At 35.2% G+C, this 26,555-nt stretch overlaps 2 protein-coding genes and 1 long non-coding RNA gene across 3 annotated transcripts; all 3 read right to left on the minus strand.

The window, feature by feature from the left end:
* Positions 1–3,339: 3,339 nt before the first annotated feature.
* On the minus strand, positions 3,340–5,796 carry LOC121781084 (F-box protein SKP2A-like). Its single transcript, XM_042178778.1, has 5 exons — positions 5,666–5,796; positions 5,078–5,303; positions 4,390–4,738; positions 4,162–4,303; positions 3,340–3,799 (listed from the first exon to the last, which is right to left on the minus strand). Exons 2-5 carry the CDS (start codon positions 5,293–5,295, stop codon positions 3,426–3,428), a joined length of 1,083 nt encoding a protein of 360 aa, XP_042034712.1. The 5' UTR covers positions 5,296–5,303; positions 5,666–5,796; the 3' UTR covers positions 3,340–3,425.
* A 7,774-nt stretch (positions 5,797–13,570) lies between these two features.
* Positions 13,571–14,207, minus strand: LOC121782012. Its single transcript, XR_006046234.1, has 2 exons — positions 14,069–14,207; positions 13,571–13,899 (listed from the first exon to the last, which is right to left on the minus strand). It is a non-coding gene; the product is annotated as an uncharacterized LOC121782012 (long non-coding RNA).
* Positions 14,208–19,092: 4,885 nt separating this feature from the next.
* Positions 19,093–19,831, minus strand: LOC121780904 (glycine-rich RNA-binding protein 1-like). The gene is made up of 2 exons (XM_042178560.1): positions 19,671–19,831; positions 19,093–19,382 (listed from the first exon to the last, which is right to left on the minus strand). Exons 1-2 carry the CDS (start codon positions 19,771–19,773, stop codon positions 19,210–19,212), a joined length of 276 nt encoding a protein of 91 aa, XP_042034494.1. The 5' UTR covers positions 19,774–19,831; the 3' UTR covers positions 19,093–19,209.
* Between the last annotated feature and the right edge of the window lie 6,724 nt (positions 19,832–26,555).

Below are 26,555 nucleotides of genomic sequence, written 5' to 3' on the forward strand. Positions count from 1 at the left end.
AACTGTGGTGAACCGAACCATTCGGGGTTCTAACCGGAGCCCGGGGGGTTATCGCCGTGGCCGGACATTGTTATGGTGTAGGAGTGGAAGAAAGATTGAGAATAGATATGGGAGAATGAAGATGAGAATGGATATGTGAGAATGAAGATGAGAATTGTGTAGTTTGGTATGAATTTTTGGGTGTGAAAGTGAGGGTATTTATAGATGAAAATGTGTATTTTTGGGGGGAAAAATAAAAAAAAAATTAAAAGTGGTAAAAACGGTAATAAACGGATATATTATTTTTGGGAAGTGAATTTTTTTTTTTTATCGGTTTTTTAATTAAAAACTGATTTTTAATAAAAAAATAATTTCAAAGGCAACGGCTATGCCGTTGCCCAATCGCGTGCCGCCACGTCGCCTGCTCGCTGGCACGGACGTGCTCTTCGCAGCGAGCAGCGCCGTGCCAGCGGCGCGAGCGCAGCGGCGGTGGAGCTTGTCCGTGCCAGCGGCACGGACGGACGAACGCCGTCTGTCCATCGCTGCGCATGCTCTTATACTCCATCCCCTTAAAAATAGAAACATTTGAAACGATACGAGTTTTAATGCAAAATTGGGAAAGTAAGAGAGAGATAGAAAGAAAAGTGTGTTTGTGGAAAATTTCCCACCTTATTAGAGAGAAAGAAAATTTCCTTAAATGGAAAATTTCTATTTTTAGAAGACGGGCCAAAAAGAAAGAAACTTTATTTTTAGGGGACGGATGGAGTATTTTTTTTTAAAACGAGTGCAAAAATAAAGCACCTCGCTTATGGTGGGACACATAGAGTAGTATTAAATACTCCATTCGTCTCATGTACTCGCACTTTTCTATTTCAACTCGTCCCAAACTATTTAGACTATTTCTATTTTAAGTAAGAATTATGGTACTAGACTATTCATATTTTAAGTAAGAATTAAGAGTATATGTTAATTAAGTGTTCCATTTAAAACTAAAACTAAGTCAGATGTTTGATAATTAATTGTAATTAATTATTTTTAAGCTAAAACTAAGTGATGTTTGATAGCCTAAATTATTTTACCAATAAGATGTAAATGATACTTTTGTTCTCATACAAAATATGAATATGTTTATATTATTATGATTAATTTATAATTAAGCTAGATTAAGGGACAAATGAGAGTGTAACCCTATTAATTATTACATCGGCTAATGATTATTTAAGCAAGTAATTATTCTGATTATTTAAACGATGAAATGGTAAATTTGTTTGCATCATTATTACTGATCAATTAAGTTAAATATTTGAATTAGTTACCTAATTATTTTAGGCAATCCATCTTTATTTAAATAAAATGAACAGTGTTATCTCAACTGGGCCTAAAGGGCCGAGTTTTTTAACATGGGCTTTCCTTTTTTTCTCTCTCTTCTTAATTAAATTTTTAGAATTGATTGTTTATTGTTATGAACTTATGATATGTTTTCTAAAAGAAATTTTCCAAATGTCCCCTTTGTTTTCCAATTTCCACCTAATTTTAAAATCAAATATCATCATCCTGTCCTATTAAAATATAAAGACAATATCATCCAAATCCAATCCAAAAATCATCATTTATCAAAGCCATTTTAATCATTCTTTATTTCTCACCACTTTAGCCTTTCTTCATCCACATCCATCTCAAGTGTTGGCCACTCTGACTCTATGCATTCCTCTTCTGAGCAATCTCTCCAATGGCTGCTAATACTAAATAGATAAATTAAAATAAATAAGAATCTAAATTAAATAGCACGTATAATGTCGAAAACTAAAGAGCGTACCATGTTCGTTTCGTTCTTCTTCCGACATGCCTTCTTTGCCTTTCGATTCAATGTTACCAATCTTCAACCAATCTCCCGCGCAAATCAAAGCCTCAACCATACTGCAAGTCAACGAGCTTCTATACGCAGTCAGAACACGGCCTCCCGTGCTAAATGCATACTCAGAAGCAACACTGGAAACCGGAATTGCCAAAATATCCCTTGCCATCTTGCTCAGAACGTGGTAGTAAGGGTGCTGCGACCACCACTTCAAGATGTCAAAGTTGTCGATCTCATCCATCGACCCCATGTGTCGTTTTGCTTTGAGATAAAGAGTGAGCTCATTCACATCGCTAGTTTCTTCGTCATCACTAGACTGCAAAGCCATAAAGCGAAGAGAGGCTCGACCATTTGAGCGCACACGAGGTTCTACAGAGGATGTATCAACTACTCGAGGTAGTGTAGGAGCCACATTCTCCGCTCTGTAAAACTCAAACAACTCATTCATTGAGTCCGTCACCTCTTTCACCATATCAGCCCCTCATTCATCTCCATAGATTGTTTTAAAGCACGTCTCAGCGTGTTTCATCTTTTGTCTTGGATCAAGCACGGCAGCAATGTACACAAATCTATTCTTTTCATCTTTTCATCTTTTAAAGCATTGTCTTGGATCGCCATCTGATCAAACTTCCATTTAGCCAAAGACGTGTTGCCTTTTAGCGTCTGGCTTCTACCGGCTTGCAATGCACGAAGCAGTATGCTTTTTTAAACCATTGGCACCGCATCCACTTGAGTCGACTGAAATGAAGGTACAACAATGTTTGCACATTCCTTCAAGCTTCATAACAGGAGGATCCCCTTCTTCGACCCACACTATGGTGTAATCATTCCAATACATAGATCCCGGAGATTCATCTGTTTTTCTTCTCTTTCGAACATGCTCACTTTGGTCATCTACTCTGACATCCCTAAGCATTCCAAAGACCTCCAAATCATGACTATCTAAAGACATATTCATAGCTTGAGATGAATCCATCCTAATCAACACCGATTGAAATCAAAACAACAAAATGAGGAACAGAGGAGCACAAGTATGTTACAAGAATTAAGCTGATTAAATCACAAAATTCAAACTTGTGCATAACCCAGAAAAGTAAACACAGCCAGCATTTAGTATTTTCAAGAACAAGCCATAAAAATTGAATCTCTTTTTCATTTTTTAGAAATAGTTCTCTCCCACATAAATATAAATATTATATTATCTTTATTTAACACACAAGACAAAACCTCTTAAAATCACTATCATTCCACAATTGTATTATAGGACAAAGGGAGTATTTAATGAGATAGGGTAGCATTAAGCAACGTACTTGGGAAAATCCAAATGATCTAAAAGGTAGTTCTTCATTAAAATCTCATTCAAATAGAAGCTCCCTGTTGTAATAGGGCACATATTCTTCCCCTTGATGTTTTTTATTAACCTTAATTGATCACACAAAGCAATATTGCATCTCGTAAAATCACAATATTTGAAAACCATGAACCAACGCAAACCAATCCAGCCATTCAAAAGGATCAACAAATGCATAAAAAGTCCGGTTTCAAGATACACCATTTATTTACATACACCACATCCCGGTCCAACCTCGACTCAGTGTGCGAGATGAGGCATCGCATGTGGCGCCCGGTGCGCCTGCATGGAGGCGCAGGCGCAGTGTACGGACGTTAAGTTGAGGCAGCCGCTGATTATGAGGGAATGTCGGCCGGGGCACGTATGCAAATCAGGGAAAGAGTCGCATAGTGCCTGCACGGCAGGAGGGGTGAGGGCCGTGCACTGGCTGATGTTGAGGTTCGTAAGCCCTTCCTCCTCATACCTGCTCTTCACGGATGCCCAAACATCGTGCTTATTCTTCACCCGGCTCTGTGCTAGAGAGTACATTGCCCTGTCTGTAATGTTCTGGCAGAAGTACAGCCCGAGCGACCTCAGGTGGAGGCAGTTGTTCGCCAATGCAACGACGCTCTCGTCTATGGCAATGGCAATGGCAATGGCAATGTAAGTCAGTCAGGCAGAAAGAAAAACCAGAAAATAGCAAATCTAACAGTCAAAGAGAAAAGAACTTCGAAGACGGCAGCTGAAACTCATCAAGCAATGGACGCAATCTAATCAACGAGTTTAGCCTCACAACATCAATTCGTGGTCTTAACTAACGAATTGCAAGCATTACACTAGTGAAGCTAAGTTGCAACGGCGGTAACCAAATAAGCAGTTGAAACAAGAGAAACCAAGTGGCCTTTCCCAAATCAACCGTAGCTCGTTAAACAGAATACATGCTAAAGATAAATCTTTGTACCTCCCAACATTCGAAAACAATGAAACGAACCAGTACCTGTAATAAGAACGCAGCCGCACAAGTCAAGAGCTCTAAGATTAGGGCAGCCATATGCCAAACTCTTAACACCTTCATCACCAACGCGGTCGCACCACCCAAGATTCAACGACTGCATTTGATGGCAGTTGTACCCAATTGCCTGCACAAAGCAAATAACAACATTCGATAGAAACCAACTTATGCATTAAAAAACGGAAATTTAAACGAGCCAGCGATTTCCAGAACCTTCAACGCCCTATCCGTTGCGGTCCTAACACAGCCACAAAGATTCAAGGTCTTCAGTTTCCTGCAACACCCAGTCAGATATCCAAGAGCAGAATCACTGAAGCCTGTACAGCCGCTGATATTCAGCTTCACGAGATCAGGGCAACCATGCGCCAACGCGTACAACGAGCGATCAGTAAGCCTGAAGCTCTTGCTAAGATCCAACTCCTGAAGCTCATGGCAGTGGGCTGCAATCGCCTCAATAGCGTCGTCGTGGAGCTGTGGCGTGTCCTGCCTCAACCCGAGCGCCTGCAGCTTCGTAAACTTCGGGGCCAGAGATAGCACCAGATCATTCATGCTCCTCTTGCACCTGTCCATATGCAAAATCAATCAGACACTCCATACCATGACACATCTCAAATCAAGAACTTGACTTCACCCTTTCAACTATATCAGGAACATATCACAAATTCATACACATCAATAACAAGAAAATTCAATCAAACAATTAGTCAGCAAAACATAGAAATACCCCAAGAAATCATCTCTACATAATCTCACAAATAAAGATAGGAAAAATCAGCGAAACCATCAACTACTCATTTTACCCAAAATTCCCAAAAAACAACACATAATCTCAAGGCTGATGAACAAACAATTTCACACAATAGGGCAAAATTGAGAAAGGGGAGATGAAATATGCAAATACCAAGAGAGGGAAAGGCGAGTGAGGCCCCAAGAAATAGCATCCCTCCATCCATGGCAAACCCCAGAAGCAACAATCACCGTCTGATCATCAACCAGTGAAAGAATCCTGAGCAGCAGCTCCACCGGAACATCCTTCCACTCTGTTATGCTCATGCTCTCAGCAGCGCCGAAAACCATCAATTTCTCAAAGCTCGAATTCAAACCCTCGGTCTCTCTCATCACTCAATCTGCAACCGAGGTAGTGAATCGGATAAACTCGATACTTTTTCTAAATTGAAATGAAAAAATGAATAAAAGGTGTGATTGCTTTCCAATGCCAGAAGTCACTGAAAAGTACAACAGGTGTCAACGCAAACAGGCTCTCGATTGCAGAGCCAAATTCTAGAAAATTCTTTATTCCTCTTTTTTTTAAGTGAAAAATTTAATCTTTTCTTTTCTTGTTGTATTTTCTGGAGAAATTGTTGAAATGGTATTTTTCTTTCTACTTTTTCCAGGAAAAAATCGCTTGATCATGATCGTAGAAGGAACGATAGGAGATTATTATTGGTATCAGAAATCAAAGGGGAATTGCAGAAGAAGATTACTTTACCTCGGAAATTTCGATGGTGTGAAAAGGAAAACAAATGAATTTGCTTTGTTAGAGCTTTGTTTAAGCTGTGGTGTTTCAGGTTTTAGAGCGAGATAGAGATAGAGATGAAAGCATCAACAGGAAGACAAAATAAGTCGATGAGTAATAGCCACGTGTCATATGAGCGGTAAGGCGTATGATAATACTCCCTCCGTCCCGCACTACTAGCACATTTCCTTTTGGGCACGGAAATTAAGGAATGAGTGATAGACAAAGCCAACAATTACGGCGGTAGGTATAAATTGTTACTAAAAATGGAAAGAGTGCAAATAACTTGGGACGCCCAGAAAGGAAATAAGTGCAAGTAGTGCGGGACGGAGAAAGTATAAATTTACTATAATTAATTCAAAATTTACATACTTTTTCTATTCCACGATGACCTTTTTTTTGGGCAGCACAAGACTTTATGTTATCTTATTGTATACTCTATTTGTCCCACATTACTTAAGGCGTTTCTTTTCTGAATGGAATTTAAGAAAATTGTGTTTAGTGAGTTAAATAAAATAAAATAAAGTAGAAGAGTGAATAAAGTAAGAGAGAGAAGAGAACAATGTAAAAGAACGAATAAAGTAGGTATGATTATATGTTTTAACTTTAGCTAAAAAGAGAAATGACTCAGGTAACTTAGGATAACCTAAAATGTAATACAACTCTAGTAACTTGAGACGGAGAGAATATATTAGATGAAAAGGATAAAGTACGAGAGATAAAATAAAATAGAAATAAAGAGATTTCTATTTTTAATAATGTGTTATTTTAGATGAGACAAACTATAAAAAAGAATGGATCATTTTCGGTGAGGCAAGAAAGAGTACTAAATTTTTATGATAATTTAAAATATTTACTATATTTGATTTGAATTTACATATTTTTTTCATATTCAATTCTCTCATGTATTCCAGATATGAGTTCTTTTTTGTTGTTAATTTTTATTTATCTTAAAAAATAGTGGAGTACTCCGTGGATGCCCTTATCACAATTAGATAATATTAATCGTCAAATATATTGTTGAGTACTACCATCTAATTGGAATAAAAAATTTGTGGAGACAAACGGAATACTGTTTCCAATTTCGAAGCCATATATAAGTAGGGTCCATATCTATTAAAATTTTCTTGTTTTCATTTTATTGTCACACCTTTGATTAATTGAGTTATTTTTTATTTGTAGAAAGTTTTAATATAATTCAGTAATTTCTGTATTTATCAAAAAGTTTTTCTCTTTTCATTGTTTTTTATATTTATTTTCCTTTATTTTCTTACGTTATTTATCATTAATTTATATTTTTAACAATTAATTATAAATGAAGGGAATATATCTATAAATTGATGTGACAGCGAATTTGAATTACGACCTAGTCTAGGAAATATAGAAATTAATAAAATGAATTCAATAAAGAAATTGAAAAGGCGAATGATTGGTGGCACCGTTGAAATTAACAATTACATCAAAACCAAATTGAGTGGCGCAAAATCAAATTCCATCAAAAGTTCCATGTTTATGTGCAAAAAAGAAGCCGCGTGTCTTTTAAAGAAGTGCAATCTCTCTCTCTCTAAACTTTTTTTGTTATAAAATATTAAAATTATTGCATTCACAAAAATAATGAACGGCAATAATTTTAATACTCAAAGTTTGAATGGTACGAAATATTAGAAAGAATTGTTATGTACTTAATTATATTTTGGTGAAATAGATTTGTTTTTAAATATAAATATTGAATATTTTGAGTGGGACAAGCAAAAGAAGGAAAAATGAACATTTAAGTGTGATGGGGAGTAGTATACAAAATTAGTAAAATAACAAAGAGATATAAAGTTAAAATAGTTAAATTATTATTAGGGAAAAATGAGACTCAACTTATTAGAGAGAAAAAAGACTTATTAACCCACATTCTTATGAATGTCATACAATAGAAAACAAGACTATTTTTCATAGACAGTTGTACGAAGTACATATTTTCTCTAACAATGACAAATAATTTTAATGTTTTCTTCATTTTAGACTAAGTGGGATATTTTTATTGGCACATGAGTGAAGGAGGTTGTGAGTTGTGAGAATAAGTAAAGCAAGAGAGAATAAACGAATTAAATGAAAAAATAAACTATGAAAATAAAATAAAATAAAATAATTGAATTTTGCTAAGAAAAAGGACTCATTTGCAATTACATTACCGGTAATATTATTTGGAGCTATCGAATTTCAAATCGATATTCCTCTCATATTATAACTAGAGTTTGTTAATGTCTCATTTTCAACATTTATTTTTTATTTATTCTCACTTTTATAAAAATCAACGTCTTGTACTTTTGTTCAATTTTGTGATTATCATTTAGGAGTCACCAATATAATAAGACTTTATAACTAACTTTAACATTTACTTTATAATTGATCATGTCAATGATTGATTATGATTATTGGACTCCAAATTTAGGGTACTTTTAAAAAATATTGTTTTTTTAATAAATATAAACAATATTGTTGATAAATTTTTGAAAATAAAGTACAAACGAAAATGGAGTAAGAATAGTAAAATTAATTAATATAGTAACTAATTATATAAGGGTTGCATATTCTTAAAGTAACAAGGGCGGCCCCTAGTTTCCACTATCGGTTTATATCTTATAGGATTGAGAATATTTTGGACCTCAAAAAGAATAAAATGAAGTTAAGGTATAATCACAATATTAAAGAGAAAGGAATATGAAGTTAAAGAAAAGACTCAATGATTAAAGAATCCTATTAATGGAGATAAAAAAACTATTAAATCTTATTATCGATATGAAAAATAAATATTCTTAAACAAGGTAAAGTATATTTAACATTTTCAATAAGCTAGAATAATGAAAACACCATGGATCAAATTTCATGATCTAAAAATGCGATTAGTTATCAAATTCTTAATTCACCTTTCATTGAACAGCTTAACTAAATTGCAAGACTACGATGGTAGTTCTGAAATTGATATATATATTGCATGATTTATTTAATTTTTGTAAATAAAGTCAAATCAACTTTATGAAGGAACGTGTCGACCTTCGTCGCGTGTACTTGTAAACTTTATAGAGTTGAAAGTTTAATAATTTGAATTATTAATCTTCTTCTGATTATTAAGAGTTTCTTCCTCACTTCAAGCAACTTACAGTTCACATAAACTCTGTTTTGTTTCTGAGAGGATAATATTCTCTACTATCAAAATTAAACTAAAATTTTCAATATTATAGGATAAACTATAATTTCCCATTCATTATAATCTTTTTTTAAAACATGTCTTTATGATATGCATGATTGATGAAATAAAATATTTTATGTCTAAATAACTAAATTAGAGTTATAAACGAGTCAAATACTAGCCAACTCGAGCTGGATTTGTTGTAAGAATTAGATTAGGCCATCCACAACGCTGTTACTAAACTGTCTCTTAATCGTCCCTTAAATTACTATTCGCGGGTCTCACTGTACTTTTTTACTCCATCCCTTAACTAAGGGACGGAACCTGCAACCCTCCGTCTCTTAACCGTCCTTTAAATTACTATTCATTCAATTTCATTTTTTATTTTTATTTCCAACCAAATTCAATTTAAAAAAACACACTTCATTAAAAATAAAATAAAATTACAACATAAATAAAAAATACAACTTAAAATAAAAAAATAAAAAAAGACATAATTAAAATCCTAAAAAAATAAAAATGACATAATTTAAAATACAATTTTATAGAAAATAAAAAAAACTACTCCGCCGGCGAATCATCCCCCGAAGGCGGTGGAGGTGCACTGAAGCCGTGAGGAGGCGTGCCAAGTTGTGCTGCCATAAACGTAATTCCGTTAAGCCAGACTTGGTATTGGGCGGCCGTCATGCGGGAAGTGTCCGCCATTGTGGCGGTCATGTACATGGCCATAAGGGAGTTGGGGGGTCCCCCTGAGCCCGCCTAGCTTGATTCGGCTAGGCCCCTCCTCCCTCTAGCCGCCTTCGCCGCATTTCTCCCTTGCGGCCGACGGCGCCCACGGGGGGACCCCCGACATCGTCTGTCGGGGTCTCAACCTCCTGCGAGACAAACTCTTGTGGCCAACTGCCCGAACCGCCCTCACCAGACAAGTATTGGCCACTCGCCATGTGCTTCGTGCGCTTCGAGGTCGAGTCCGTGTTGGACCGCGCACCGCCGGCTCACCTTTCCTCGTCCTTGACGGCCTCCCAAACATAGACATATTTGAATTGTTTGCCGGTGTCGTCGAAGTAGACCCGCAAAGCCGACCTCAGAATGTCGGCTCCCGTGGCTCCGCTTTGGTAATGAGCCGCTTGATTCTTGTGGATGGCGCAGAATCGTTTGACCTCTCTGTCGACTCGGTCAAAGTGAGCGCGGAGCATCTTATATGTGCGGCGGCGGGACCCCTTCGGCTTAATCTGGTGGTAGGCCTCGGTGACCTTTTCCCAGGTGCACTTCCTGGGTTGTTGATTCCCGACGATAGGATCGTACGATACGCTGATCCAAGCGTTGTACACCGCCAGCGTTTCTTTGGGGCCGTACGGATGCCGGCCTAGATCCTCCTCCTCCTCGAACGCCTCCGCCTCCGCCCTGGAGCTTCCACCGCCTCGGCCTCCTCCCCCGCCTCGACCTTCTTCCGTAGTGGGTTCAACGGAATAATCCTCTCGAATCTGAGATAATCCCTGCGAATACCGCGGGGCGGAGGGACGGGCGTATGCATCCACGTCAAAATTGGGTGGTTGGTACCCCCGGCATCGACGAACCCTGGGTGCCCGGCGTCGACGAACCGGAACCACCCAATGTGTTGTACATGCTCTCCCAGTCGCAGAACGCGTAGAGATCCCACCCGCCGGAGCCGTCACCCTCGGAGTTTCCATCGCCGGACATTTTGTGATGAGATGTTAGATGAAAATTGGAGAGGAAATAGAGATGATTTGGGAAGAATAGATTATAGATGTGTAGTTGTGTGTGAAATGAGGATGAATTATGAGTATTTATAGAGTAAAAAAATAAATAAATAAAAAATAGAAAACGGCTATAAACAGTTATATTACCGTTTTCAACTTTTTAATATTTTTTTAATTCGAATTAAAAAAAAATAATTTATTGCGTCAGCGTGACAATGCCCACTCGCGGGCCGGCGAGTGGGCGTCACGCATGGCGCCGGGGTGCGCCACGTCGACTCAGCGCGTGGCGAGACGTCTCGCCATTCGTTACGCCGTGACGGAACACGGAACGGGCTGGGGACGAGACGGGGAGCTGCAACGCGTCACGCCGCCGTCTCATTCCTTTGTGACCGAATACGGGCCACCCGCGTGACGCGTTGCGGGTGGCCTTACTTTGCATAATCTCAACAGTTAGCTAGTCCCCAAATTAGTTAAACAAGAAGACTAATGTGTCGCTATTCACACAGGGTATTAAATGCCAAAACTCATTTCATTAATCAATCATACATTGATTAGCAATTAAAGGCTAAGTATAGTTTTGATTGATATTTTTTACTAGTTATATTTAATTATCATTTATTAGTTCTTAAATGAAATTAAAATCTATTAATCTCAGTTATCATTTAATTAAAGTCAATACATCGATGCATTCACATTATGTTTAAGAATTACATTATGTTTAAGAATTAAATCCATTTTGAAATATTCAATAATCAACTCTTATATTAATAATAAACACCACAAACCACATAACTTGTTTAACTTGTAAGAACACTCCAAATTATTTTCGTTCAAGTATTTTATAAGAACGGTCAAACCAAACAAAACAACAACAAGAAGATATTATTCAAACTAGTATATAATCATTAATTAAAGGAATCCCACATTAAGAAGAATATATTAGAACTTGTGTAAATCCATTTTATGCGTATAGATTTTATTAGCCAAATCAAATTATTGAATTCAAACTTGCATTTATTATATGGTACTATAATTTTCATTTTGATAATATGAGATACATATTTTAAGTTTTTAACCAATCAAATTAACGATCCCATGATATTTTAGTACACGACATTTTCTTATCAAGTTTTCCTTTTCACTAGCTAGACATCAACATGTTTTTCCTCTATATATAGGGAATTTGAATAAAATATAATACTCCATATATATGGATTTTGTAATTTTTGTTTTGAATTATATTTGTATAGCTCAAAGTATTTATTTCATATAAAAGCTAGTCAGCTAGCATTATATATTGCTATGCCTTTTTTCAATCATAAATTCTTGTGCTTGTCTTTTTCATTCCACTCCATATTAAAGAAGAGGAACATACAACATCTGAATTTAGGTGTGCTAGCGTCCAGGTGCATTTCTCATCCCAAACAAATGAACAATATTTAATTGACTCATTTATTCTTAGAGCTAATCATCGTCTTAATTACATATCCATCAATCAAGATTCGAGGACTAGATTGGTTTCTACTTTCTAGTTAACAAAATTGAGATTTATAACTTTCACCCCAAATCTCAATCATTATATCAAAAATGAAAATATGATATTAATAATAGTGTCATACGGAGGTCATTTTCAGTTACCAATCAGGTCATTTTAAAATAATTTTAGTTTATACGAGCAAATTCTTATGTATAATCAAATAATTGAACACGGGAATAAATCTAAAAATAATTCATGTGTTCAATTATTTGATTATACATTAGGATTTGGTTAATTTTTTATTTATGATCCATTCCACAATTTATATCAACATATGATTTTAACGAATTTAAGGTTTAAAGCACCAAAAAAATGTTAATGGGCCGGAAAATCGGGCAAAGCGCAGATCAACACTCAAACATATAGTATTACGGAAATATTTCGTTTTATTGCAAATTTGCAGAGTGGAAAATAAACATTGACTTATAAACAAGGCCCGAATTGAATTATAAAAATACAAAAATAACAAAAAAAAGAAGAAAACTTTGTAGTGTCGAAGTGCATATTAATTGGGTTGGTCCATCGATTTAAAGCTCTTGGCCATTCTTACTAGAGTTCGACAAATTGTACTATTTATTTATTTCATCATTATTTTGTTAGTTATATCAATTCTATCTTTCCTTTTTAAATTTATCAATTACGGAGCATATCTCATTCTTTATATTTCCTATTTAAATATTTATTTTAAATTTTAAAATAAACAAATAATTTCATATATGTATGATTTATTCTTGAAGAAAAATTAGATCATATAATAAAATTGATACTATAAATTAAAAAGATTAGGACAAAAACTGATAAAATTTGTAGATCAGAATAAATTCCGATTCATTCATAACCATCGTGTACCTTTTGTGGTGAAATGAATTAAACCTGATTTATGAATTTCAAGTTTAGTAGTATTTCAAATTTAGTATTTTCTGATTCAAGTTATTCGAATAATCTACAAAAGCATGTCTTTGACTTGTTCTTTCCAATATCTTTCTAGAGTAAGTAGTTGCTATTTTTAGGAGTGTTATAAGTGTCTTAGACTGTGTAAGTGGATTAGTTACTGATGCAGTGTTTAGTGGATAGCTAGTACTCCCTTCGTCCCAAGGAAGATGATCCCTTCCTTGGGCGGCACGGGAATTCATACAAATTTATTCTATGTGTGAAGTGGAGAGTGTAAAGTAAGAGAGAGAATAAAGTAGAGACAAATGTCATGTTTCCATTTTTAGTAATGGATCATCTTAGTTAGGACAAACTAAAAAGTAGAGTGGGTCATTTTCAATGGGACGAAGGAAGTAGTTCTTTTGTCTATTTAAGATCGAGTGATTATGATCACAAATGATATATCCAAGTTCTACATTCAATCACCTCCGCGTCTTCATTTTTTCTCATTTTATTCTCCATTATTCAGAGTAAACTATAGAAGAGAGTGAAAAATTTGCGAGTTTGAAACTAACATCTTTTTTCTATGAAAAGTACTCCGTTTACTTTATAATATTCTTTACTTTTCTAATCCGTTTAATTATATAAACATTACTTCTTTTAATCTTGTGCTCAAAAGGACCTCTTCACAGTAACTAACAAGAATGTGTGTTAGCTACAAATATACATATAGCATTTTATTCATGACATGTTATATATGAGCTAGCAAGTGCTTAGTTGTGAGTCCCTTCCCTCAGCACCCGGTCCTGGGGCAGTGCTTCCCACCTCTGCCTCCTCCACTTCTTTGCGCGGCCTCCCGAGCCCCGACTGTATCCGCCGTGACCATCAGTTTCCTCCGCTGTTTTAAATCAACATACAAAATACTATAATAAAATAACATAACATTATTGTACTTGATTTTGTTCTTTTTTACTACTATTAATAACACACATGCATCTAATTTTTTAAATTAGTTATGAAAATTTGTTCTCTTATTTAATTAGTAAAATATTGAAGAAACGGCTTACATGGATGAACGGAAGCAAGCTCTCTAGCTGAAGCTACTTGTGAAGACATCAGAAGGGCTAAGACAAGGCCGAGAAGAAGAAGAAGAAGAAGAAGAAATTTGGATCTCATTTTTTCTACTGAAAATAGGATAAGATTTTGGTTTTTGATGAGAATGATGCTCTCACTCATTCTGTATTTATAGACAAATCATGAGCATGTGTAATGTCACATAATGAGGTAAGCTTAATTATGAATAGGCCCTTTGTTAGTTAGCTATTCAATCTACTTTTTAATGAATCAAAAAAATCTACCATTATCTTTCACTCCATAAAGTATTCCCCGCCACAAAATTAGTTCCCCACAAAAATTGATTATTTCTTGGTAGAGGGTTCAAGTGAGCACTTTATGTGGTAATATATGATGTTGGCAAATTTGGAAGAAGATGTGGTTTATATGATGTTCCCTGCACGGCTTATAGAGCGGACTCAGAAATTTTACATTATGAGATCCAAATCAAATAACACAAGAATAATGAGGAAAAAAAAAGACAAGAAAATGTATATTGCAACATCAGGATTCGAACGTAGGTTGCTAGAAAAGAAGGATTGCAAGACAAAAGACAATGCCACCTGCACTAAGTAGATTATATGTGGAGGTTCTAATACTGGCCCCCATAAAACCATGTAGGTCCGCCACGGATTATAACCATGGCCTAACCCTTTACTACTAGATACTATTAAATTATGACCATAGCCTTTGACCCTTTACTAGATACTACCAAATTAATTATGGATGCTTCTTTGGGCGGAGGTTCGAGTTATGCTTTTAGAGAGGCTTGTTTCATGACACAATAGGAGATTGGAGATGTGAGTTTGATACCAATATTGCAGTTTGCTCCATTTTGACGCTAGAGATTTAGTGCTTGTTTCATGGTTACCACTACAAAAAAACTCGCCAATTATCCGTCACTAAACAGTGAAATTTCTTTACTTAACAGATTAGTGACAGATCAAGTTTCAGCAGATCCGTCATTAATAACTTGTCAGTAAAAAGTGTTAGTGACGGATTCGTCCGTCACTAAATTTACTATGACGAAACCATAGCCGCTGCTCCGCGTTAGTGACGGAGTAATCTGTCACTAATTAGTGACCGACAGTTTCCCGTCACTAATTCTGTCAAGAGATGTTGAGCTATTGGATGCCGTCTCTAATTTCGTCAGGATCTTGCGCTTTTTTTTGTAGTGTACGGTTAGCTATGATTTTGGGATTTAGAAACTTGGAGGTGGAGTGTGGTAGTTTTATAATATATTTATGATTTTAGGTTCGTACCTATTGAATAACATTGATTCAACGCCGATCCAACATGTGCATAGAAAAGAGAATATTGTTACAAATTGCATGTAATATTTAGTTCCGTATGTGGTGCATGTGTTTAGAGACATACCTAGCTATAGGGTTTCTGATACGAGGTTACTCATATAAGGTGATCGGCGATGAGAGATCGACGATCCATTCGCAGAAGAGATTACCGTTGAACAACCTATTCTTCGCCAAACTGGAGTTTAGGAGAGGGAATTGTTTCTTGGGTTTAGGGTTTAGGTTTTAGTAAAGAAAAATAATAAGCAAATTCTAATTCTGATTGTTTGATTTAAACTTACGGAATCCCTATTGATGCACTATTTATTAGCACAAAAAATACCTGCAAGTTTATAGGGTAGATCTAGTATAGCTAAAGGTCAGTACCGGGATATTGAACACAAGGAATAAGATTGCAACTTGCTATCATATACTAAGCGTCATATACTATTTAGAGACACAGAGTTTTTGGTTTTAGATTCATAAACTAGAATAAATAAATAAACAAAAAAAACATAGAACATAGAAACAAATAATACAAAGCAAGTGAAAGACTGTAGAGTTTTAGGATCCAACTAGTACGACCTAGTATGATTAATCTCATAGAACCTTTACCTTTATATGTCTCTAGGATTATTAGGAAAGTCGCGATTCTAAGATAAGCTCTCTCTCGAGTGCACCTATCCAGTAGATTAGACTCTAACTATCAAAGTCTCCTTCCAATAGATTAGATTCTAACTCCTTAAGTTCCTAAGACTCAAGCCCTCACAAAGGGTGGTCCCCTCTCTCGAGTGTAGATAAACCTATGTGTTGTACTCGATCCTTTTATCACGTTAAACTAGCTATCTCTCGATTAATCTAATTAAACAGACAAAGTTCTAAAGTTGGCCAGGCAAAAGAACAATAAAAGCACAAGAACAAGCAAAACAATCACAAGAGCTAAGAAATGGTTCAATTCAATAAATTAAAACATATTCACAATAGTCTTCACCAAAAAATCTACAAAGTATGTTTAACTACTCATAGACAAGTAGTAAAAACAATAAAAATACGAGACATGAAAGAAATTGATAAAACCCAAGGTCGAATCTTCAATCTTCAGTCTTCTCTTGCCTGGATCTGCAGAGCTCCGCTCCAATGGAAGATGGAGGAATTTAAATGTGGAAGATGGGATGGAAGGATGTGTAGAGAGGGGAAGGATTGGAGGCTCTGAGATGGAGGGATGGAAGAAAGTGTAGAGATGGAGAAATTGGAGGCTTTGAGATGAAGATAATGAATTAGGTTTGGGTATTTATAGGCTGGAGAAATGTTTATTTTTAATGATTTTCGTGCCCTACAAGAAATGGGAGATATTTGGGCAACAATTTATTTTATTCCTTGAATTTCCGCCTAAATTTCCGTCAGCTTTAACTGCACTGCGCAATGTTCGTAGAATGGTCATAACTTTCTCCACAGAATTCCGATTGAGACGTTCAAGGTATCCACATGAAGCTCTTTCGAAGAGGAAGATAATGGTACGAAATAATAACTGATTGGACTCAAACACTGCCGGTAAAATAGGCTTGAACTGAGGCTGCTGCACCGTGGCCTTTTTACATTTTTTTTTGTCTTTTTCTATCATTTATTAACAAACACGTCAAAAATACGAAATGTATAATATATGCAATTTTAGAACATAATTTGCATGATTGACATTTAAAACAAGTCAAATCTAGTCCTTAAAAACATGCAAAATCCGTGTTTGTCACCTATTTATATTTAAGTACCCTAGGGTTGGTTCGACTCCATTTTGCATTCTAGGAAAGAACCAACAAAGAAAATATGTGATGAAGTTTATAATTACGCTCGACATGAATTATTTTAAATATAAATTACTCAAAAATAATTAAAATTGAATTAACGTAAATAAAATTGGCTAACACGAGACATAGTCTGCATATCGATTCGGTGGTCGTGTTTGGCGCCTTGGTTATAGCTTCCCTTCTTCGGACTTACTCACCACCTGCTCTTCCTCTAGCACGACTTCGTTCTCCGTTTCCTCTTCACTCCATCTCGACTTGTCTTGGACTGCACGGTCGGTGTCGGTCTCTACATAAGCACTCGCACTCGCACTCGCACTCGCACTCGCACTCGTATCAGTTTGCTAGTTGAGTATTGTATGATAGATTATGTGATTCTTTTCATTGTTATAATTTTCATTTTGATAATATTTGAGATGCTATGGTATGTAGTATTTTCATTGTTAACCAATCAAACGATCCATTTGCTATGGTATGGAGTAGTATTTTTTGTGGGCTTGACATTTTCTTAATCAAATTATATAAAGATAAATTGTTAAAAAACCACGACATTTGATCAATTTATGATCCGTTCCACAATTTTAACAATAATCAATTAAACTAAAATATGTGTGTGAAAATTAAAACCAATATTAATATCAACAGACAAAATTCACGAATTTAAGGTTTAAAACGCACAACGTCTAAAACTCATAAAAAAAATGGGGCAGTGCAGAACAACATTCAAACACAATAGTATTAGGGTCTTGGGTTGGAGTCCACCAAGACATGACTTTTTTAAATTTAAGAAAAAAAATATTTGGGAAATATCTCTTTTTATAGTAAACCTTAAGAATTTGCAGAGTGGAAAATATAGATTTACTTATAAACAAGGCCATAAATTGTTTGAATTGAAAACTTTGTTACGTCAAGAAGCAAATTTATTGGGTTGGTCTATCAATTTAAAGCTCTGGGCCATTCTTTCTGAAGTCGACAAATTGTAATACTCCACTGGCTATATTGCTGTGAATTTTCTCTCCTCGTGTATACTTTAAATATTGACTTTTATTTACAGTATAAAACAATAAAACAAATGTGACATTTATGCTATCTCAAACTGTTATATCAATTGTTTAACTTATAAATTCTAATAAATAATTATTTTAAGAATTTTAAAAGTATATATTAAATTTGATACTCTCTCTCCACAAAAAATAGTCTCATTTGTGAATGAAATGAGTTTTAATGAAAAATTGGTAAAGTAAGAGACAGAGAAAAAACAATTAGGTAATAAAGTAAGGAAGATACGGAAAAAAGTGGGTAAGTATGATAGAGAAGAGAAAAAGTTGAAAAAGTATGGGATAGAAACTTTTCATTTTCAGAAATAGGACTATTTTTTGTGGACATCCCAAAATAGCAAAATGAGACTATTTTTCATGGACGGAGGGAGTATATTCCTATATGATTTGTTCTTGAAAAAAATAATACTTCCTATGTTCCTGAAAATTTGTTACTTATTTCCATTTTTGTTCGTCCCAAAAAAATACCACCTTTCACTTTTACTATTTTTAGTAATGCACCCCACATTCCACTAACTCATTTCCACTTACATCAAAATTATATATAGGTCAGAATAAATTCCGATTTATTCACATCATTGTGCTTTATTTTTATGAAAAGTACTCCCTCCGTTTTCTTATAGCTAAGCCATTTTTTTTTATTTTGAAAAGTTTTCTTTTAGTTAGTCATTTCCACGTATATAGTATTAATAATTAACACTTTTTATTACTTTTACTTTATTCTCTCTACTTATAAGTATCTATTTCTTAAATTCCATGCCAAAAAGTTCTCCCTCGATCGTAAGGGAATGGATGGAATAATTTAGAAAGAGTATAGCAATAGACGTAGACATGAGATACAAATATACCAATGCATTTTATTGATGGCATTTTTTGGATACAAAGTAGTAGCAAGTGCTTAGTTGAGAGGCTCGGCGCCATAGCTGCAGCATCGGTATCCGCTCTTCCCTCAGCACCCGTGTGGCTTGGGGCAGTACTTCCCTCCTTTGCCTCCACGCCCTCCGTAACCTTTCCCTCCACGTCCACCGTATCCGCCTCCACGGCCACCGTGACCTCCTCCACCTCCGTATCTGCCTCCACGGCCGCCCCTATTGTATCCGTCGTTCCCATCGGTTTCCTCCGCTGTTTTAAATCAACACTCAAATTACTACTACTAATAATACCTCTGTCTACGAAAAATGATCTCATTATAATAACACTATAGTACATGATTTTATTCTTTTATAGTACATTTTATTAATAACACACATGCATCAATTTTTTATATAAAAAAAGAGTGCTTACAAATTAATTACGAAAAAAATGGTCTCCATTTAATTAATATAGTTTTTAATTTGTAACACACAAACACACACACACACACACACTACATATTACATATATATAGAAAATATTGAAGAAATGGCTTACAAGGATTAACGGAAGCAAGCTCTCTAGCTGAAGCTACATCTGAAGAGATGAGAAGAGCCACAGCCAAGACCAGGCTGAGAAGAAGAAGCAATTTGGAACTCATTTTTTCTACTCAAAATAGGATAAGATTTTGGTTTTTGATGAGAATGATGGTGCTATTCATTCTGTATTTATAGGCAAATCAAGGGCATGTGTTTTTGTCACATAATGGGGTAAGCTTAATTATGAGTAGGCCCTTTGGTAGTTAGCAATTCAATCCACATTTGAATGAATCCAAAAGTCTATAATTATCTTTTACAAACCACTCTCAGCCACAAAATTAGTTCCTCTTTAATTGAATTTTTAATTAGATTTATAAAATACATTTAATATCCTGCAAAAACATAATTGATCACATGTAAATGTTCTATTCTAACACTTAATTATTGCTCCAATACAAAATCCTCTTCCTAGACATTAAATAAGATTATTTTGATAAAAGATTGTTTTCAATTTTAAAACTAGACTAAAATTTTAGGACAAAAAAAAAACTAATCCCATGTGTTTATACCCATTTTGAGATATTGCATGTAGACTTGACCTCTATATCTTCATCCTAGTTTATAGTGAGGTGTTTCTTACTATGTTTGACAACAAATATATTGGGGATACTAGAATAATAAGTCGGTAAATTTTTTATACTCCCTCCGTTATTGAAAGTATGAACATTTGGTTCGACACGAGTTTTAATGCATAATTTGTAAAAATAAGAGAGATAGAAAGAAAAAATTTTAAAAGTATTATTAGTGAAGAATGAGTTCACCTCATTAGAGAGAAGTAGCTAATAATAAAAAGTTTATACTTTTCAGATACAGAATAACAAAGAAAGAGATCATACTTTTTAGGGACGAAAGGAGTATTGAAGAGTGAAGACTTAACTTCAAATTGGTCTGAAGTTCAGCATTTAGTCCCTCGTCTCGTAGTTGCTATAATTCCACTAGGGTGAAGATGTTATCTTTTGGGGTCCATTGTAGGTTGTGGTCTTCAATGAATTAAAATATTCTTTTTACATAGAAAATAACACTAATAACACAAACTATCTAGAGTAGTAAGCAAAGTTCAATAGAACAACCAACAAAGCTCTATACTACGAAACACAAAACACAGATAAGACCTAAGCAAAACAACACATTGACATTGACATCTTGTAGTATGTGTGGTCATGAATATGAGAGTAGACTAAATATGCTACATGATTAAGGGTGAGTTATTTACAGAAGGAATTTAATTCGACGGTGATCTAACTGTGTATAAGGAAGAGAATAGTGCATAGATTTCATGTCGCATTATACTTATAGTTTCTAAATGGGGTGTATGTGTTAGACACTGTTTCTTTCTTAGGGTTGCATAATAGATTATGTGTTTTTTTTAATCTTAATTTAAAAATTACTATAATTTGCTATTCTCTTTTTCTCACATTTCTTTTAAAAGATATTTTTTTTAAAAAAATCCATTGTTTTATTGGTTGTTTCATAGCACATGTGGCCTGTGTGTGAACTCTGGACTTTTGCAAATCACAACAAAGTTTATTAATACCTTCAGAGAAGTGGGACATAGAGTGAGAACAAATTAAATTGCCAATTGGATTCAATGTATCCACGTACATTTTTTTTCTGAGACATTTTTCTAGGGCCCCCAAATTTGAGGAACCCCAAAATTTTAAAATACGTGAACAGGCTATTAATATTAACTCTATAAGCTATTAATATTAAGACTGAATTACATTTTTAGGCTCTATACTTTCAGCGATAAACATTTGCGGTCCCTATACTTGTAAAATATAATTTGCGATCCTCATACTATACCAATTGTTCGTTTCAGATAATTTTTCACTTGTTGACTAAATTTTCAGACAAAAACACCCCCAAAAGCCTAAAGGGCATTTTTATACATTCACTCTCGAAAAGTAGTTACTACATTTATGTTAGTTTGGGTACTTTAACTATGATTTATATTTTATTCGAAATAATTTTTATTTAGATTGGTTATAATCTAAAAAATATGCATATATAGTTTTAATCTTGGATTTTAACTTAATAAAAATTGATTTACTATAAAGCACATATTCTATTTCCTCAAACTATAATGAATCAAATAAAAGATGATATATAAAAAAGGGTACAAATTTGAAAAGTGTTTAGAAAAATTTAAAATATCGTGGCTTTTAAGCACAAATAATTTAATATTTTAAAAGTATAGAGTGATAATAATAAAAAATAATATTATACTGCTATTATTTCATTTTTATTGCCAACTAGGTTGCTTCTACATGAAGCGGTAGAAAATCATTTTTAATCTATGTAAGCTTATACTTTCTTTGATTCGGCCTTTCTCATTCATTCAATAGTGACCATTTACTCTTATGCAACAGAATTTCTATAAGGACTAAACATTATTTGTAAAAGTTTAGAAAATTTTTGAAGAAGAAAAACATTTTTTTTTTTAGTAGGGGCTCAAGTTACACCCTTCTTTTTACTAGTTCCGCCCCTGTGAGTGGGCTGTTGATGCACTTTTTATTAGCACTATAAATACCTGCAAGTATACAGAGTATGAATAGTATAGCTAAAGGTCAGTACCGGGATATCGAACACGGGGAATATAATTGCACCTGTCTATCATGTACTAAGCGTCAAATACTATCTAGAGAAACAAGAGTTTTGGGGATTTTTTGAAAATAAAACAAGTAAAAGCAAGTAACCAACTAATTGCAAATAAATCACAAAGATAAAAGATAAGATATAAGAGAATTCCAGGAATGTGGGTTCACTATTATGGTTATACAAATTTCAGCTACAACACCCTAGCACAGTTCTTACTTTGATAGAACGAGTCACCTAGCTTATGCTCATGCGATGCAAACGTTGATTACAAACACTAGGGTTGTCAATCTTAGATACGTAACTCCTAAAAGCTCCTCACTCTCAATTAACAGTGCCGTTTTAAAGGAAGCTAATTGTAGTGTCTATTAAGTGGATCTAACTGGCCAACCTCCTCTCACGATTATGTAGCAAGCTATATTAAACCATCACCGAATATCTCACTCAAACGTGAAGTATTATAGAACAACTCAAGGAAGAAACAAAGTAAGAACAAACGGATATTAAGTCGAAAACGGAATTATATAACCAAAGTCGTACTAACACATCCATAGAATCCTATGAGTTTGGTTACACATAATTGAATAAACTAAAAACATAAATTGAAGGAAGACAATGAGAGCATAAGAACTAAAGCAAATAAAACCCGAAGGTTGAGTCCTTATAGCCTTGATGATCTTCTTGAATCCTTCTCCAACCCCTTGCACAATGAAGTACTCTTAACTTTTGAACTCAGGAAATATTAGGCAAAGAGAAGGTCTAGATGAATGATTAAGGTTGGAGGAGGAGCCTTAGGGCTCCCTAAGACGAAAAGAATGGTATGTAGCACGCCCTGATCGGACTTCAGAATGGCCAGCAAAATGAGTTTGAACATAAGCTGTCGTGCGAGACCGGGCCCGACGGGCCACTGGCAAGCGCCCAGCGGGCCGCTAGACAGCTCCAGAACTCTCTGGAATGGTTGCAGCGGGCCGCTGGGTTGCACTTCAGTTCCAGCTTTCGAATTTTGACCTTTTTATGCTCTTTTTCTGCTTTATTTTGCACATTCCTCACAAAACTCGTCAAAATATCAAAATGGATAAAATATGCAAATAATGGACATGTAATGCAATTTTAACACTCAAAACGAACCAATAATGGCCTTAAAACAGTGCAAAATCCGAGCGTATCATACCCCCAAACTTGAATATTTGTTTGTCCTCAAACAAAACAAGAAAGAAATATAAAATAGAAGGACAGATTGCACAAGGACTAGACCGACTAGACGTCATAATTGCTTCAAGTATGGAATAAATAGATTAAACATGAATTACCGCAATCATATCAAGCAAGACTTATTAATGCACTTTTATTACTAGCTCGTGGAACACCTTGAATTCATGCACTCACATGTGACAAACTTTCAAAGATGGGAAGTATTCTCTCACTCTCAAAGTGTATAAGGTAATGTGTATAAGCACTCAAATCATGCATCATGCAAAGTTTACATAGGCTTGCTAAAAGTCTAATCCCTCCTCTACTAGATGTGATTAAGCATCAAAAGTCCGAAAGGTCTTTATTTTTTGGGTTGTAATGTAGGCTATTTGGTAGATGAGGAATATTTGGCTAAAAAGTGGCTAAAATAAAAATCTCAAGTAGAGTAAAATAAACTCCACTTTTCTTATAAACCCAAGACACTTTTAACATTTATTCTCCTTCAACTCACATTCCCAAACCTTTGATATTTCTTTTCTTCACAACCTTTCTTTCGTTTTCTTTTCTTTCATAGGAATCCTTTCTAGATTAAGCACACTTTTGAATTTTTCTATTTCACAACTTGCACTTTTCTACATTTGAGCACACTACTTTTCTCTTTTCATAATTTCCCCCTTATCTATCCAATTCCTTTATAAAAGATCAAATATAAACTATACTAACCCAAGGAATTGTCCCTATTGATTTGACTTCCAAAGAATAGGCTTAAAGGCTCAAAATTGGCTCCAAATGGATAAAGATTTTTTTTTGAAGGGTCAAAAAATTTTGGATATAAAAGTAGGTATGAAAAGATGGCCTAACATCCTCTTAAATCAACTTAAACACTATGTAAACTTAGGCAGGCTAGGAGCAAGTTTTAGAAACATATACATGAATGCAAATAAATCACACATGAAATAAATTAAGGCTCAAATCTCACAAGGGATGGGAATGATTCAAGGCGAACAAGCAATTCACTAATTATGCACCTTTTTACCAAACCATCAAATTAAAACGTCAAGCTATACTTAATCAATGATGAAAGAACTTAATATCATAGGCAACTCGGTCTAATGTGTCCCTAAGCATGCGTGTCCTAAGTTCTTCATGTTATGTTCAAGACTTGGATTCACCTTCAGGAATTTTCAAAAACAAAAATAAAAACAAACACAAAAACCTAAGCTCACGGTCCACCACTTCATTCCCCCAAACTTATTTACAACAAAGTGTAAGATAAGTTTGTAGAGTCGGTAGGCACGTGAGTAAACTATATAAAGCAATAAAGATACCTTGAAATTTTTCGCGTAGAGGTTGGACGGGTGAAAATTTGAAAAAATCAAAAATTCACGGCTGGAGAGCAATGAATGGCTAGCGGACCGTTGGACGTCTTCAACGGTCGCTAGGAAAGGGTCAGAACCGTTCCAGTGCGTGACCAGCGGGCCGCTGCGTAAACGCTAGCGGTCGCTGGCCGGAGTCCAGTTACTTCCTGCGCGTTCCTAGCGGGCCGCTGCGTAAGCGCCAACGGTCGCTGGGAAGAGTCCAGAACCTGCGAAAAATTCAATAAAACAAGAAAAAAAAACAAAACAAAAAACAACTTAAAAACTGGAAAAGCGTTGGGTTGCCTCCCAACAAGCGCTTATTTTTCGTCTTTAGCTTGACGTTCTTTGAAGTTCATGAGTTATCCCCCATCGTGGGAATTCCTTTGGGATGCCTTTGTACCTACAATTTCGCAATGTGAGCATAGAATGGAGAAAATTGTAGTAGGTTGCAACGCATAATATTTGGCAATTCCCCAAACTCGAATCAAGATGTAAAAATAATCACATGCAAAACCAATTAATCTTCCTTGATTCAAAAATCATCCCCCATCATGATCTCTATCCCCCAATAATTTGCAAGAATTTTCAACAATAGACCATGATCATGCAAAACAATATAAGCTCAAAAATATACACAAGTTATGCAAGATAAAATAGCCTCACAATGCTATGAACATGAACTATGCGTATCAACAATCAAGTCAACGGGGTATTCAAATATCATCCACTAAAAGAAGCTAATTCAAGCACACCCAACAATAATTAATTCCAACAAATCCAACTCACAAATTCACCAACAAATTATCACAAGTATATCATCCCGCTTCAAACTCTAATCTACACTACCAAAATGTATATACCAACAAAAAAGTCATTCAAGGAAAGGATTCAAGATCAATGCTCCAAAATTACAAGAAGAACGTACATTGCGTTGGTTGACAATTGAGCATAAAAACAATTTGATAGAATTCAAAGAATTTGAGTAGGTGATGTGAATTTGAAGTGTTGGTGTGTGAATAATGTGGAGAAAATAAAATTTAAAGAGGGGAGGAGGAAAGTGGATTCTATGGCCAGAAAGAAAAAGAATGAAAGAAGTAAGGAGGAAACATACCTTATATGAAAATGTGGCGTCTGACTTACCACAACGGTCGCTGACTGCAGTCCAGCGGACCGCTGAGGATGGTCTGTCTTCACTGTTATTCAGAATGGAATGTAGCACGCCCTGATCGGACTTCAGAATCCTAGCAAAATGAGTTTGAACACAGGCTGTCGTGCGCGACCGGGCCCGGCGGGCCGCTGGCATGCACCCAGCGGGCCGCTAGACAACTCCAGAACTCTCTGGAATGGTTGCAGCGACCGCTGCATTGGGTGCAGCTGGCCGTTGGGTTGCGCTTCAGTTCCAGCTTTCGAATTTTGACCTATTTATGCTCTTTTTCTACTTTATTTTGCACATTTCTCACAAAACACGTCAAAATACCAAAATGGATAGAATATGCAAATGATGGACATGTAATGAAATTTTAACACTCAAAACAAACCAAATAATGGCCTTAAAATAGTGTGAAATCCGAGCGTATCAGTTGTGCACAATATAACCAATCCAAACAAAATTATTCAAATAAAACACAAATGATAGTTAATGTACCCAAACTAACATAAATATCAAAATAAGTAGTGGTATCTACTTTTGGAGAGTGAGT

This window comes from Salvia splendens, chromosome 20 (assembly GCF_004379255.2).
Source record: "Salvia splendens isolate huo1 chromosome 20, SspV2, whole genome shotgun sequence".
Classification (NCBI taxonomy): domain Eukaryota; kingdom Viridiplantae; phylum Streptophyta; class Magnoliopsida; order Lamiales; family Lamiaceae; genus Salvia; species Salvia splendens.